The sequence below is a fragment of the Salvelinus fontinalis genome, chromosome 1, assembly GCF_029448725.1.
Source record: "Salvelinus fontinalis isolate EN_2023a chromosome 1, ASM2944872v1, whole genome shotgun sequence".
Classification (NCBI taxonomy): Eukaryota; Metazoa; Chordata; class Actinopteri; order Salmoniformes; family Salmonidae; genus Salvelinus; species Salvelinus fontinalis.
This window is the reverse complement of record NC_074665.1, coordinates 31,616,406-31,631,600: the sequence shown is the minus strand read 5'-3', so window position 1 is coordinate 31,631,600 and position 15,195 is coordinate 31,616,406. Positions and strand designations below refer to the sequence as shown.

General features: G+C 44.9%; 1 protein-coding gene across 2 annotated transcripts in view; it reads left to right on the top strand.

The window, feature by feature from the left end:
* The window catches only part of LOC129853108 (cilia- and flagella-associated protein 46), a 108,731-nt gene extending 96,074 nt beyond the window's left edge, over window positions 1–12,657 (top strand). For both annotated transcript variants that reach the window (XM_055918839.1, XM_055918831.1), the window contains exons 55-60: window positions 1,643–1,745; window positions 1,933–2,045; window positions 9,812–9,893; window positions 10,194–10,330; window positions 10,494–10,595; window positions 12,301–12,657. In XM_055918839.1, the coding sequence (XP_055774814.1) occupies window positions 1,643–1,745; window positions 1,933–2,045; window positions 9,812–9,893; window positions 10,194–10,330; window positions 10,494–10,595; window positions 12,301–12,428 (665 nt within the window). In that variant the 3' untranslated portion in view covers window positions 12,429–12,657. The remainder of the gene's footprint in view (window positions 1–1,642; window positions 1,746–1,932; window positions 2,046–9,811; window positions 9,894–10,193; window positions 10,331–10,493; window positions 10,596–12,300) is intronic.
* Window positions 12,658–15,195: the final 2,538 nt, after the last annotated feature.

The following is a 15,195-nucleotide window of genomic DNA, read 5'->3' as shown; positions in this document are numbered from 1 at the left end:
ATAACACATTAGATCTGGTAAAAGATAATACAAAGAAAAAGCGTGTTTTTCTTTTTGTACCATCGTCTTTGAAATGCAAGAGTTAGGCCAAAATGTATTATTCCAGCCCAGGCGCAATTTAGATTTTGGCCACTAGCTGGCTTCAGTGTATGTGCAAGTTTAAGACTGATCCAATGAACCATTCCATATCTGTTGAAAATGTTGTATCAAGGCTGGCCAAATATGTCTAATTGGTTTATTAATACATTTTCAAATTCATAATTGTGCACTCTCCTCAAACAATAGCATGGTATTATTTCACTGTAATTACTACTGTAAATTGGACAGTGCAGTTAGATTAACAAGAATGTAAGTTTTCTGCCCATATCAGATATGTCTGTGTCCTGAGGATTTTTTTTGTTACTTACAACCTCATGCTAATCAACACCTACGTTAGCTCCACCGTCCCGCGAGGGGGGGGGGGGTGGTGGCACCGATCCCGTAGAGGTTAATTAGGAAGATGGATTTCTGCTTTCTCATTGAAAAGTGTTTCTTGTTCTCTTGGCCTTCGTCAGAGCTTTTAAACTAAATATTAAACCATCTTTTGATTTCTGAACGTGTCGACACAGGGGACTCGGGATGTGGCTACGTTATTGATGTCATGTTAGTCAGGCCTTATGATTTGAACATATGGATTGTTATAGTTTGTAGGCTAGGTTACCTATTGAATTATTACATTTTATGGATCAAGCCTTAGCAGTCACTTAGTTTATTACGTTGCTCTCCAACGGTTCTGAATTTGCAATGCACCCAACTGTCCAAATTGTTCTGTGCAATAGCCTTTTGATTTGATAATTTGAAAGGTTTTGGTGTGTGTACTAGGCTATTTGATTTAATGTATATATGTTACAGCACTTAGGTTTCACTAATAAATATGTTGAAATGGAACCAGATTATACATTTCTGTCTTCAGTCCTTTTTAAATAGGATAGATGGGCTATATGGTCTACTATGGTATAAGTTGAATGTGATAGTGTTCCTATAACCAGCCTCAGTAGGCCTATTACTCCATTCCTATTCTATTCAGAGTTTTGAGCAATTAATCAAATTAAAATGAGCTATTATCAGACTGGTTCATGTGGTGCATGCCTGTTAAATTTGGAAAAATCCACCCACACACTGCCTGCGTTGCGGCCATGGCATACTGCATACTTTTTAATAAACAGTACAGTGCGTGCTAAATACTATGCAACGATGCATACATAGTATGCGGTTTAAGTACAGTATGTAGTACGCTAGTATGGGTATTCGGACACAGCCTCTGTGTTTAGAGCTAAGACTCCTTCTCAGCAAGGAGAATTTTGCAATGATTAATGTGCTGTTTGCCAAAATCCAATGGACTATTGACTGGCCTTGACGTGTCCTCCTCCCTCCGCCATCGGGTCCCCAAACTCCCTTCACACTGTACATTTTGTCAGTGCAATTTTTAGGTGCAGCTTAGATTTAGATTATGCAATCCAGCTTCTACTATAGATTGGGTGGTCCTACAGTAATGTACCTCATCCAATGATAATACATTGTGAAGTAGCTGGAACTGTTATTTATTCTGTGTGTGTGTGTCGTGTGCGTGTGTGTACGTTGCGGGGGGGGGTGTATGTTTCAGAAGGCAGCAGCCTGACAGAGAGGATGAAGAGGACTTTGGAGGCATACAGCCAGCAGTTCACCCCACTGTGGGAGGGCTTTTTGGGAAGTGAACACACTCCCAGGTCAGAAGTCACTTTCACTCAACACACTCATTAGCAGTAAGGACACAAGTGCTCCAGTAGAGTCACTTATGTATGTCATGTATTCCTGTCCGCTGGCATACCAATCTGATGGCAGATGTGTTTTACGTGATGTTTTTTCACGGCATGCTGCACTCTTAAGCCACTAACACTGATGTGTGTGTGTCAGTCTCGCAGAGCTGGAGCAGCTGCTGACAAACTGCAGTGCTTTCATCTTCCATGGAATGGAGCGCTTTCTCGCTAACATCCCACCATCCAAGCTGGCTGCCCTCAACCTTTCTGGTACTCTATCCAATATCTACCTACTTTTTTTTGTGGTTTGAGTTTGTTTGATCTGAGTTTCAAGAACCTTCTTGTGAAGATGTTGGACGATTTTGAGGTAGATTTTTATTTTGTAGTATCAGCTTTTTCCATCGAATACCGACCGTTTCAATTTTTTGATCAGAAAACAAGCATGCCCTTAACCAAAGCCAAAGCTCAAATACCAGAACACAAATAAATAACCAGAACCTGCCACATTCCAACTATGCCTCCCTGCCAGTAAGCTGCTGTTGTATATATGCCATCACTGCAGAATTAGCACAACATACCTTTTGAAGTGACCCATTCGTCTGAAAAGGCATCCCAAATGGCACCCTATTCCCTATGTAGTGCACTACTTTTGACCAGGGCCTCTTGTTAAAAGTAGAGCACTACCTTCAGGGAATACGGTGTCATTTAGGATGCACCCTGTGTGTCAGAGATTTGTTGTCTGCCATCTACTATTCCACTGGAATGTAATTTTTTTTTTAAGGAAACTTAGTAGAAAACAACATCATTCAACTCCAACTCATTCAACTCCAACTCAAAAGACTGGTATTCAAAGGCATTAGGCTATAAGTTCAGAACACAGAACATAACTCTTCCGTTATGACGGGGAATATTTGTAAAGAATTATATTAAAATGTCACGTTATGTCAAAGATCTGAGGGGCTTTGGATATTATGTGATGATAATATGATTTATTTGATCAAATGAAGGATTTTCCAAAGTCAGTGATGGAGAAACAAAAACCCAGATATACATTTTAAATAGTACTGTGTGTAGCTTATGTACGTAAATGGAGCAGTAGACTTAAGCTCTTTAAACGCACAGCACAATCTTTAATTCCCCTAGTGGTTATATTTAGAAAGACAGCAATGTAACATCAATTAGATTTCATTATAGGCCCTTTGGTGTTACATTTTCCTAGTTTCACCAAGCACTTGTAGAAATTATACAGGGATTCACAATGAATGGATTAGGGATAATCACTAGGCTTAGATGATTTATTAACATGATATAGGCCTCGTAATTGTTTGATGTAGGTTTAATGTGTGCATTGGAGATGTTCATCAGATGTAGTGTTCTGAATCTGTCGCCCGGAGTTGAAGTAGTTATTATAGGCACTAGAGAGCAAGCTGTCAATTAACGTTAATCTCACATTGAACTGTTCCCTGGACAGGAACACTGGCGTTCCCAATCCAGCAGATCAGAGTCTGGAGCTGACAGTGCCCCACCTGTGGCCTAACCCGGGTGTGTCACACTTTGGCAGATCCATTGACAAACACCTCCGCAATTGATATTGACTAGGGGCCTTGTCTATAAACATTGATTACACCAATTGCCACTCAAAAATCTGTTTTGAGGTCGTGGTGCTGTAGTACTACGAAGTAGATGGAAATAGACACTTGACTAACACATTCATTGACAAAAAATAATAACATGTTTTTGTCGAACTTACAGTATGTTGTAAAAAGAATAGCCATGTTTTTTCTTCTCATTTGCATTATGTGAAACTAAATACCGGTGTCTAAATAGAGCATAAAGCAGCCTGTATAAAACAACGAGGAAGAGAAGTGCTGCTAAGGTACACAAAAGTAGATTTTGGTAGACAGAAGGTGCTCTTGGGTAAAAGGGGTAAATTGGTCATCAAAAAGAAAGGAGGAACAAGGCAAGGTGCTCTTTGGTAGGTGCTCTTTGGTAAAAGGGGTAAATTGGTCATCAAAAAGAAAGGAGGAACAAGGCAAGGTGCTCTTTGGTAGGTGCTCTTTGGTAAAAGGGGTAAATTGGTCATCAAAAGAAAGGAGGAACAAGGCAAGGTGCTCTTTGGTAGGTGCTCTTTGGTAAAAGGGGTAAATTGGTCATCAAAAAGAAAGGAGGAACAAGGCAAGGTGCTCTTTGGTAGGTGCTCTTTGGTAAAAGGGGTAAATTGGTCATCAAAAAGAAAGGAGGAACAAGGCAAGGTGCTCTTTGGTAGGTGCTCTTTGGTAAAAGGGGTAAATTGGTCATCAAAAAGAAAGGAGGAACAAGGCACTCTTCATAGAAGTAACAAATGTTCTTTTGGTGGGTGCGGGGGGTTGATTCTCATCATGTTCATATTGCAGGCCTTTGGTATTTTGGAGACAGAGACTCCACTCTTTCCTCAGTGGCTGCTTTCTTGATTCCTTTATTACGATACTTTTTCACTAATCTTCCTTAAATAACTGATCACACACCCCAAAAAGCCTACTCACTTTTCACACCTTTCAAACCCTTTTCATAACAATCAAACCCTTTTCACAGGCATGGCTCTTGGCCTTGCTTGATTTTTTTTTTTTACTTCCTCCAAAACAAAGGACGTTTTGGGTGTGGATGACACTGGGTGTATTTGATCTGATTGACAGAGGAAGTCAGGATGACCTTACACATCACCCTGGGCCTCACAATACCATCCACTATCACAGACAGGCTGGGCTTTGGCACTTCTAACCCATTATCAGCAACCATCACTCTTGTGTTCCAATGGCACGTTGCGTTAGTTAATCCAAGTTTATCATTTTAAAAGGCTAATTGATCATTAGAAAACCCTTTTGCAATTATGTTAGCACAGCTGAAAACTGTTGTTCTGATTAAAGAAGCAATAAAACTGGCCTTCTTTATACTAGTTGAGTATTTGGAGCATCAGCATTTGTGGGTTTGATTACAGGCTCAAAATGGCCAGAAAAAAAGACCTTTCTTCTGAAACTCGTCAGTCTATTCTTGTTCTGAGAAATGAAGGCTATTCCATGTGAGAAATTGCCAAGAAACTGAAGATCTTGTACAACGCTGTTTGCTACTCCCTTCACAGAACTGCGCAAACTGGCTCTAACCAGAATAGAAATAGGACTGGGAGGCCCCGGTGCACAACTGAGCAAGAGGACAAGTACATTAGAGTGTCTAGTTTGAGAAACAGACGCCTCACAAGTCCTCAACTGGCAGCTTCATTAAATAGTACCCTCAAAACACCAGTCTCAACGTCAACAGTGAAGAGCCGGAGTCGAGTTCCTCTGTCCAGTGTCTGTGTTCTTTTGTCCATCTTAATCTTTTCTTTTAATTGGCCAGTCTGAGATATGGCTTTTTTTTTGCAACTCTGCCTAGAAGGCCAGCATCCCAAAGTCGCCTCTTCACTGTTGATGTTGAGACTGGTGTTTGATGTTATTTTAATGGACAAAAAAACTGCTTTTCTTTAAAAAAATAAGGACTTTTCTAAGTGACCCCAAACTTTTGAACAGTAGTGTATCATTCCACCCATAGAGTGCCTTTTGGGTAGTGTAATTTGGTCCCAAAAAACTATTTATTTCACCTAATTTCAAAATGTTGTCATAAAGAGCACATAGTCAAGAATTTCGCTACACCCGCAATCTGCTAAATATGTGTATGTGACCAATCACATTTCATTTGATAAAAAGCATGTTTTCACATCTCAAAAGGATTAAATTAAGAATGAAGTGCCATTTAAAGTAACAGGATTGACATAAGTGTCACGATCGACGATCACAAGGCGCAGCGTGATATAAATACATCTTCTATTTATTATAATGAAGAACACTTAACCAAACAACAAAACGAACGTGACGCTATATAGAAAATAGTGCTGAACACAAAACACTACACATAGACAATCACCCACACCCACAATGACAAAACAGGCTACCTGTAACGGCTTTCTTCCTGGGATGAAGGAGAGGACCAAAATGCAGCGCAGTTAGTGTTCAACATGTTTAATTAAACAATAAACGATGAACATTAACAAATAACAAAATAACAAACGTGAAAGCCGAGACAGTCCTATCTGGTGCAGAACCCAAACACAGAGACAGGAAACAACCACCCACAATCCCCAACACAAAACAAGCCACCTTTATATGATTCTCAATCAGGGACAACGATTGACAGCTGTCTCTGATTGAGAACCATATTAGGCTGAACACAGAAACAGACGAACTAGACACACAACATAGAATTCCCACCCAGCTCACGTCCTGACCAACACTAAACAAGCAAAACACATACGAACTCTGGTCCTTCTCGCCTCTCCTCGTCCGAGGAGGAGGAAGAGCTAGACTGCCGTTACAGAACCACCCATCAAACCCGGACCAAGCAGCGTGGAAACGGGCAGCAGCGACAGCAGCAGTGGTACAACGAGGAATGGACATGGGAGGAGATTCTAGACGGAGAAGGACCCTGGGCAGAGCCAGAGGAGTGTCGCCGCCCCAAAGCGGAGCTGGAGGCATCAAAAGCGGAGAGGCGGCATTATGAGGCACTAGCAAGGCAGAGCGGCTGGAAGCCCGAGAGGCTCACCCAAACATTTATTGGGGGGGGGGGGGGGGGGGATAAAGGGGAGTGTGGCGAAGTCAGGTAGGAGACCTGCGCCAACTTCCCGGGCTTACTGTGGAGAGCGAGAGTACGTGCAGACACCGTGTTGTGCGGAAGAGCGCACGGAGTCTCCTCTACGTGTGCTTAGCCCGGTGCGGGTTATTCCACCTCCCCGCACTAGCCGGGCTAGAGTGAGCATTGAGCCAAGTGCCATGAAGCCGGCTCAACATATCTGGCCTCCAGTACGTCTCCTCGGGCCGGTGTACATGGCACCAGCCTTACAAATGGTGTCCCCGGTCCACCAGCACAGCCCAGTGCGGGCTATTCCACCTCGCCGCACTGGCAGGGCTACGGGGACCATTCAACCAGGTTAGGTTGGGCAGGCTCGGTGCTCACGAGCTCGTGTACTCCTTCACGGTCCGGTATATCCGGCGCCACCTTCCCGCCCCAGTCCAGTACCACCAGTGCCTACACCACGCACCAGGCTTCCAGTGCGTCTCCAGAGCCCTGTTCCTCCTCCACGCACTCTCCCTGTGGTGCGTGTCTCCAGCCCAGTGCCTCCAGTTCCGGTACCACGCACCAGGCCTATAGTGCGCTTTGAGAGTCCAGTGTGCCCTGTTCCTGCTCCCCGCACTAGCCTTGAGGTACGTGTCTCCAGTCCGGTACCACCAGTTCCGGCACCACGCACCAGGCCTACTGTGCGCCTCAGCAGGTCAGAGTCGGCCGTCTGCCCTGCACTGCTCGTCTGTCCAGCGCCGTCTGAGCTGCCTGCCTGCCCAGCGCCGTCTGAACTGCCTGCACTGCTCGTCTGCTCAACGCCGCCTGCACTGCTCGTCTGCCCAGCGCCGTCTGAGCTGCCTGCACTGCTCGTCTGCCCAGCGCCGTCTGAGCTGCCTGCCTGCCCAGCGCCGTCTGAGCTGCCTGCCTGCCCAGCGCCGTCTGAGCTGCCTGCCTGCCCAGCGCCGTCTGAGCTGCCTGCCTGCCCAGCGCCGTCTGAGCTGCCTGCCTGCCCAGCGCCGTCTGAGCTGCCTGCCTGCCCAGCGCCGTCTGAGCCATCCGTCTGCCCAGCGCCGTCTGAGCCATCCGTCTGCCCAGCGCCATCTGAGCCATCCGTCTGCCCAGCGCCATCTGAGCCATCCGTCTGCCCAGCGCCATCTGAGCCATCCGTCTGCCCAGCGCCATCTGAGCCATCCGTCTGCCCAGCGCCATCTGAGCCATCCGTCTGCCCAGCGCCATCTGAGCCATCCGTCTGCCCAGCGCCATCTGAGCCATCCGCCACGAGCCTTCAGAGCCGCCCGTCTGTCCCGAGCCATTAGAGCCGTCCGCCAGTCAGGAGCCGCTAGAGCCGTCCGTCAGTCAGGAGCTGCCAGAGCCGCCAGCCAGTCAGGAGCTGCCAGAGCCGCCAGCCAGTCAGGAGCTGCCAGAGCCGCCAGACAGTCAGGAGCTGCCAGAGCCGCCAGACAGTCAGGAGCTGCCAGAGCCGCCAGACAGTCAGGAGCTGCCAGAGCCGCCAGACAGTCAGGAGCCGCCCTCCAGTCAGGAGCCGCCCTCCAGTCAGGAGCCGCCCTCCAGTCATGAGCCGCCCTCCAGTCATGAGCCGCCCTCCAGTCATGAGCCGCCCTCCAGTCATGAGCCGCCCTCCAGTCATGAGCCGCCCTCCAGTCATGAGCCGCCCTCCAGTCATGAGCCGCCCTCCAGTCATGAGCCGCCCTCCAGTCATGAGCCGCCCTCCAGTCATGAGCCGCCCTCCAGTCATGAGCCGCCCTCCAGTCCGGAGCCGCCCTCCAGTCCGGAGCCGCCCTCCAGTCCGGAGCTGCCACTCAGTCGGGAGCTGCCACTCAGTCGGGAGCTGCCACTCAGTCGGGAGCTGCCACTCAGTCGGGAGCTGCCACTCAGTCGGGAGCTGCCACTCAGTCGGGAGCTGCCACTCAGTCGGGAGCTGCCACTCAGTCGGGAGCTGCCACTCAGTCGGGAGCTGCCACTCAGTCGGGAGCTGCCACTCAGTCGGGAGCTGCCATTCAGTCGGGAGCTGCCATTCAGTCGGGAGCTGCCTCTCTGTCCTGAGCTGCCTCTCTGTCCTGAGCTACGTCTCTGTCCTGAGCTACGTCTCTGTCCTGAGCTACCTCTCTGTCCTGAGCTACCTCTCTGTCCTGAGCTACCTCTCTGTCCTGAGCTACCTCCTAAATCATGTGGGGGCCGTGGGGAGGATTCCTAGGCCAAGGTCAGGGGCGAGGGTCGCCACTCAAAGGACGCTAAGGAGGGGGACAAAGACAGTGGTGGAGTGGTGTCCTCGTCCACCGCCGGAGCCGCCACCGTGGACAGATGCCCACCCAGACCCTCCCCTTGAGTTTTAGAGGTGCGTTCGGAGTCCGCACCTCAGGGGGGGGGGGGTACTGTCACGTCCTGACCATAGTTCTTATGTGTTCCTGTGTCAGTGTTGGTGCTACACGGGACTGTGACGGTTAGTGGGTTTTGTCAGTTTGTATAGTGTCTTGTTTTGTTTAATTAAATTCATTATGTCTAATTACCACGCTGGTCCTCTGATCCTTCTCGCCTCTCCTCGTCCGAGGAGGAGGAAGAGCTAGACTGCCGTTACACTACCTAAATATGGTTCCCAATCAGAGACAACGACTAACACCTGCCTCTGACTGAGAACCATATCAGGCCAAACACAGAAACAGACAAACTAGACATACAACATAGAATGCCCACTCAGATCACACCCTGACCAACCAAAACATATAAACATACAAAGCAAACTATGGTCAGGGCGTGACAATAAGGCTGACGATTTCGTCTTAAATCAGCCATAACTCCCCTTGTGACGGGGAATGGAATGAATTACTTAAATTGAATGTAAGTAAAAAAACATATATGAAGTTAAAATAGCCTATCTATCAATGCGTAACAGGGTTGATGTGTTACGCTCGACCCGTTCAGTGTTCCACCACAAAACACCAGAAAAAGGTCAAAAAGAGTAAAACCAGCTGACATGCTTTTACACTATGATTTACATTATCTTTTGAAAATATAACTTAAAGGAATAGTTTGACAATATTAAAATGAGAGTTCAGTAGAAACAGGGTTTAACTTCAAATAAGGGAAGAATGTAAATTAATCACTAATAATGTGAAATAAATAATAATCTTCCGAATTTTGGAGTTAAGTGGGTTGAAATCTTCCTAGAAGTCGGAAAAACATGCACTTTAGCAAGTCTTTATTCATATAAAAAATCTGAGTTTATTGAATTGAGGTTGTGGTTTATGTTAGGGGTACTTCATTTAATATAACAGGTTTTTAAAATGCAATATTGGTGCACCATTTTTACATAAAATATCAAAGGGACACAAAAATCACTATTTGTGGAACGACCCATGATCAGATGATGATAATGTGTTGTTATTTCTCCTCAGAGTGCCAGATGGCTGTCCTTTTCGACCTCGTCCAGAACAGCGCCAGCATGCTACGGCAATCCAAGCTAGATGTGCAAAAGAGGTAAAGCATCGCATGTGCTTCCTATGACTTTATACAATGAAGTGTATTAAGTTGCATCCCCTCCTTCACAGCTGTTTGATGCCTAGTCTCAGGATGGTTATGAGAAGACGCTGGACAGTTCCTTTTTAGACCTCATGTGTCTCCGTCTCTCTTTCTATCCTTCTTTCTACCTCTTATCTATATATTCTCTATCTCCCCCTCTCTCGCTCCCCTTTATCTCTATTTCTCTCTCTTTCTATCCATCTCTTTTTCTCTCTCTTTCACGCTCTCTATCTCTCTCGCTTTCTCGCTCTCCTATAGTGATGGGCACCTGGCCCTGGAGAGGCCCCTGGAGACAGTCCTGCTACTCACTCTGAGTGGCGTCCGTTGTGTTCTGCTCAACCAGTGGCACAGCAGCCCCCAGAGGAACATAAATAACATGGACTCCGTCATGGAGAGTGAGTTCAATACACTGTTACTGATGCACATTACTGTATGTAAATTAAACACAGTTTCATATAAACCTAAACTGGGACATGACGGCTTTAGTTTAAGGTGTGATATGAAGTCTAAGAATAGCCGTATTATGTGTTGTGTACTGTGTGTTTTCATGTGTTGTAGATCTCCTGAGGGTGGGCCTGACCTCTGGCCAGACTGTCCATGCACTGAGGAAGGGAGAAGTCCAGAGGACAGAGAAAGACACAAACACTGCAGGATCAGATGGTAGGCTATATACTGTATACCATCACTACAACTCTGGGGCTGGGCCATATTCAATCATATCTGGTAGTATTCTGTGAAGGCAGTGAGCAAATATGTTGAAATTGATATGTAGTTAAATATACCCATTTGGAAGAATGTTGAGTGCTTTTTGCGTTACAAAAATCCCATGGGATGCATTTGCGCCGTTGTTTACGTTTTTGTTGGTGGCACTATGCAGGAATAATGCCATTGATCAAGTGAGCCTTTAATCCTTTACACTAGCGGGAAATGGCCTATATGGATAGGGCTAAATTGAAATGTTTCTTACAGAATAAATATGAAGGGCATGTGGCAATTGAACGGGAACAGTTTGGAGATAATGGGGAAATTATTAGACCAAAGGTGAGGACACAACAGTTCACCTGACACAAGACTGAATCCAAACCTTACACTGTTGATTTTATGTGCATTTGACTTTTTGCTGTACTTTTTTTGCCGTATTTGTTGATAACGAAATCTGAAAATGTTCTGGATACATTCAGTAACAAAATAAGAATATTCCTGGAAAATGTGGGGTAGGTGCAATACAAATTACAAGGGTTTGAGTGAGACATCTAACTGGTGTCCCCAAGTGGCAATACACCTCCAAAGTGTGCACAGTTCCTAAGCAATTTCAACTATAAGGTACTTTTTTTTAGCTTTCGTAACTGCCGTTGAGGAACTAGAGCAAGCATACTTGTAGTCGTTTAATTTGGAACACAACCCTGCTTCCCTGCCATCAGACACTTACTGTTGTTGTTTACACAATCCAAAAAACGGTCAATTATAAATCACAATCTGGGTCAGGTCGGCATGACTTGAAAGCTTGTTCTATTGCTAATATGACTATATCAAATCTAATTTTACAGTGTTAGGCTTTCACAAGGCAATTAAAATAGAGTCATGAGTATATTCAGGTGCGTATGACGCTGTGGATTTTCTTCACAATCAACAAACTGGCTCATGTTCAGAACAACCCAGGGTATGACGCCGTGTAATCTTGTAACTGTACATCAAACATAGTGATCATGAACATTGACACTGTATATGACATGAGTTTGGAAATGTGAAGTGCACATTTGGACTCACGGGTGTTTGGCTTGCTTTTATGGCATCAAAGCAGTATTTATTATAATCCTCAACGTCTCATCTTTCAGAATACACCGAGTCATCTTCATTCACAGCATTTCCCCAAGTCAGATAACAAAACATTTACACAAGTTGCCCAATTAACCGGGATAGACGAGGGCAACTTTTTGTCACATGATGCTCAAGTTCAGTACTGCTTTCAGTCAAAACTCATACAGCACTGTGAACCGGAGAACCTGCACTCTACATCATGTATAGCATGTTACTGTACAGCCACTGCGTTCCATGTAGGTGCTTATTAGTGCCCAAAATCGGCCATTTTAAACCTGTATACGGGTACGAGTGTAAAGGGTTAAGTGCATGTATTCAGATGTCAATTAGTCTTGCCACCAAGCAAAATGTGATTTTTTTTTGTTGCTTATCCCATTCATGACACAATTCCTAGAATTAAAATGTTCCTAAAACTGAATACTCTGTCAGTTATTAGGATTTAAAAGACGGAGCACATTACGTGTGCTACCTGTCACTCTCACTCCCTTTTAGTCCTCATGAGTCATCTCTCTCTCTCTCTCATACTCCCTCTCTCTTGTCTCTACAGATGCCATATGCCATGAGGATTCGGTAAATAGAGATGGGAATGCACATGATGCTCAACCAAGATTGACCACTTCACCATCAGCCTTCAATTGTGTCGTCTATGGACTGCCTAACTTAGTTATTACATGAGCCACTTCAGTCCCTCATGACATTCCTTCAAATTTAAGGATATTAAAATTGTTTTATTAAAAGAAAACATCAACACAATGTCATCTAATAACATAGTTATTCCTAAGGCTGTACAATTACAAACAGATCCCAAAAATGCATTAGCCAAGAGTAAGCCTCAGTTTCTCTGAGACAGTTCACCGTTCATTTCTTGGCTTCAGTCAATAAATAAATATTTTGTTTGCCTTCACTTGTTCCATCTGTTTTATTGCGCCGAGCAGAAATAAGCCATCTAATGCACCTGGTGCCAGTGGTGGGATAGACAGGGTTGGGTAAGAGGGAAATCTCTAAAGCATTATCGTCCACTCCCTAAGCGTTCTCCCCTATGGAGCTCTGCCATGCTTTGGAATTACACTGTTATCAAAACCAATAATGTCATAAAACTATGAAAACATAGGGATGTATAGTACATAATACTTGGACCACATGAGTTGGTTGTGAGAGGACTAGATCTACAATAGGCCACAGGACAGCACCTGGGGCTGTATGTATAAAGCGTCTCAGAGTAGGAGGGTTGATCTAGGATCAGCCCCCCCCCCCCATGCTGTCTGTGTGACCTTATTCATTGTAATCTAAAAGTCTAATCTTATCCTAAATTAGCACTCTTGACACGCTTGATATATACGGCCCCTGGTCACAAATAACATTTGTGCCACTTGACGTTCCAGCAGATGCAACTGAAGTAGTTGTGTGTGTTGCTCTTGAGATCTTTCACCCAGTCGATACATCAGACCTTTGTTAGCAACCATGTCGTTTATAGTGCTCCATTCCGTGTTGTCTTTTGGTTGTGTGTTTACTCAAGATATACCTTAACAGTCTACTCTAGATGATACGTGGGATGTTGGCTGTTATCTGGTATCCAAGAGTCACTGTAAAACTCTTGACAGCCCTTTCGATCCATATTTCTATATCTCTTTCTATCCATCTCTTGGAGATCACTCAGATTAACATAAAGGACTGAATGATCAATGAGTTAAAAACTGATCTGACCAAACATAATTTAGAGGAGCCACGGGCAAGTCCAAAAACTCTAGAAAATCCACTTCTCGTAAAGCAGGTATGTTGTGTGTTATTGTAGAGGCTTCAATAACATTCGGTGAATGTTTGCCTCGAGGCGGATTTTTAAGTATGACCACCTGAATCTCAAGGCAAAGGGAAAGCGAGCCATCTTTGAATTAACATTAAGGTTAGTCTTAGCTGTACGCACCCTCGGTAGAGATGTTTGAACTAAGATAATTGTTTTCTTTCCGATGTTCTCTGATTTCTGTAACATGCATGTCACACAAGAATCTTTGAATAAAAATTGGATTTTGTACTTACCGGTAAATCAACATTCTGTCTACGTGAACAAAGCAGAGGCTTTGTCAGTTCACATGGTGGCTGAGAGAACATGATTCACTGTTTAAATGAAATGGGGCTCTTTGTGTGAGGGTTATTGATTCTAATTCAGGGACATGTGGTTATGCAGTGCAACCAGAATATTAACCATAAGCTTGTAATCCTCAGTTTTCCAGTAATTGTTGTTATGTCCTGCTGACTTTTATCCTACTGAAAAATGGTTGTTAATTGGTCAAAATGTTTGCTCTCTCTGTCAGCGTATGTGCTACTGGTGTTGAAGTCAGGTGCAGGAGAGCAGAGAGTTGTGATCAGGCGCACTCTTTATTTGGGCGGAAGCACAACAAACGGACGCAACAGCGTCAAACCTCCAGCCAAAAAGCAGAAGAGAAATGCGCAAAACAGCGTCACAAAACAAACGTAATAATCCAACCTCCTATGGGTTACACAAGAATACCCATGGGGGGAAATAACGAGCCTGGCGCGGCACACTGAACATGTAACAAAAACAATTCCACACAAGGACATGGGGGGAAGAGAGGAATATATATATATGCAGTGTGATTAGGGAATGTAAACCAGGTGTGCAGGGAACAAGACAAAACAAATGGAACAATGAAAAATGGGGCGGCGATGGCTAGAAGGCCGGTGACGTCGACCGCCGAACGCCGCCCGAACAAGGAGAGGAGCTGACTTCGGTGGAAGCCGTGACACTCTCAAACATCTTTGTCTTGTGTTGGGTGGATAATGGTCTTATACTTTAAGAGGTCCATGAACTCTGGATGTGAAGCTGTCCTCAATTATTTTATATCAAAATAGAAGGCCCTACTAGGTTGTAGCACTGAGTGTGTATGTGTGTGTGTCATTGTGGTTGAAGGTTACTCCAAGGAGCGTTCTGGGAATCCAGGAGACAAGTGGGAGAGAAGGAGGTGTACAGTGATAATGAAGGTACAGTAAAGGCTGGGTTCCAATAGAGGGATGAATGGGCATTCTCATTTCTCCCCGTTTTCCCTTGTTCAGATAATATCAGTTCAATGGGCAGGAAACATATTTTCTTCCTATATAGCGTACTGTATATGTATATGGTTTGTATGGCCTCAGGCCCAAACCGGTATCTGTAGATTATTACCCCTGAACAGCTCTGTTTGGAGTAATACATTTTGATATTATGTTCGGTAAGAGTGAAATGAAGAGCTGTCTCATTAGCTTATCAGACAACTCTCAATTGATGTAACTGTGGTCATACAAACGTGCCCATTCCATACCAACATTTAGAGCCATACACATTCCTTGTTTAAGATAAGGCCCTGAGATGAGCAGCTCGTCTGTTACTGTAGGCAAACACTGTGTACCAGGGGTCCAATCTTTACTTCCTCTTCCCAGTTTCCAGTAT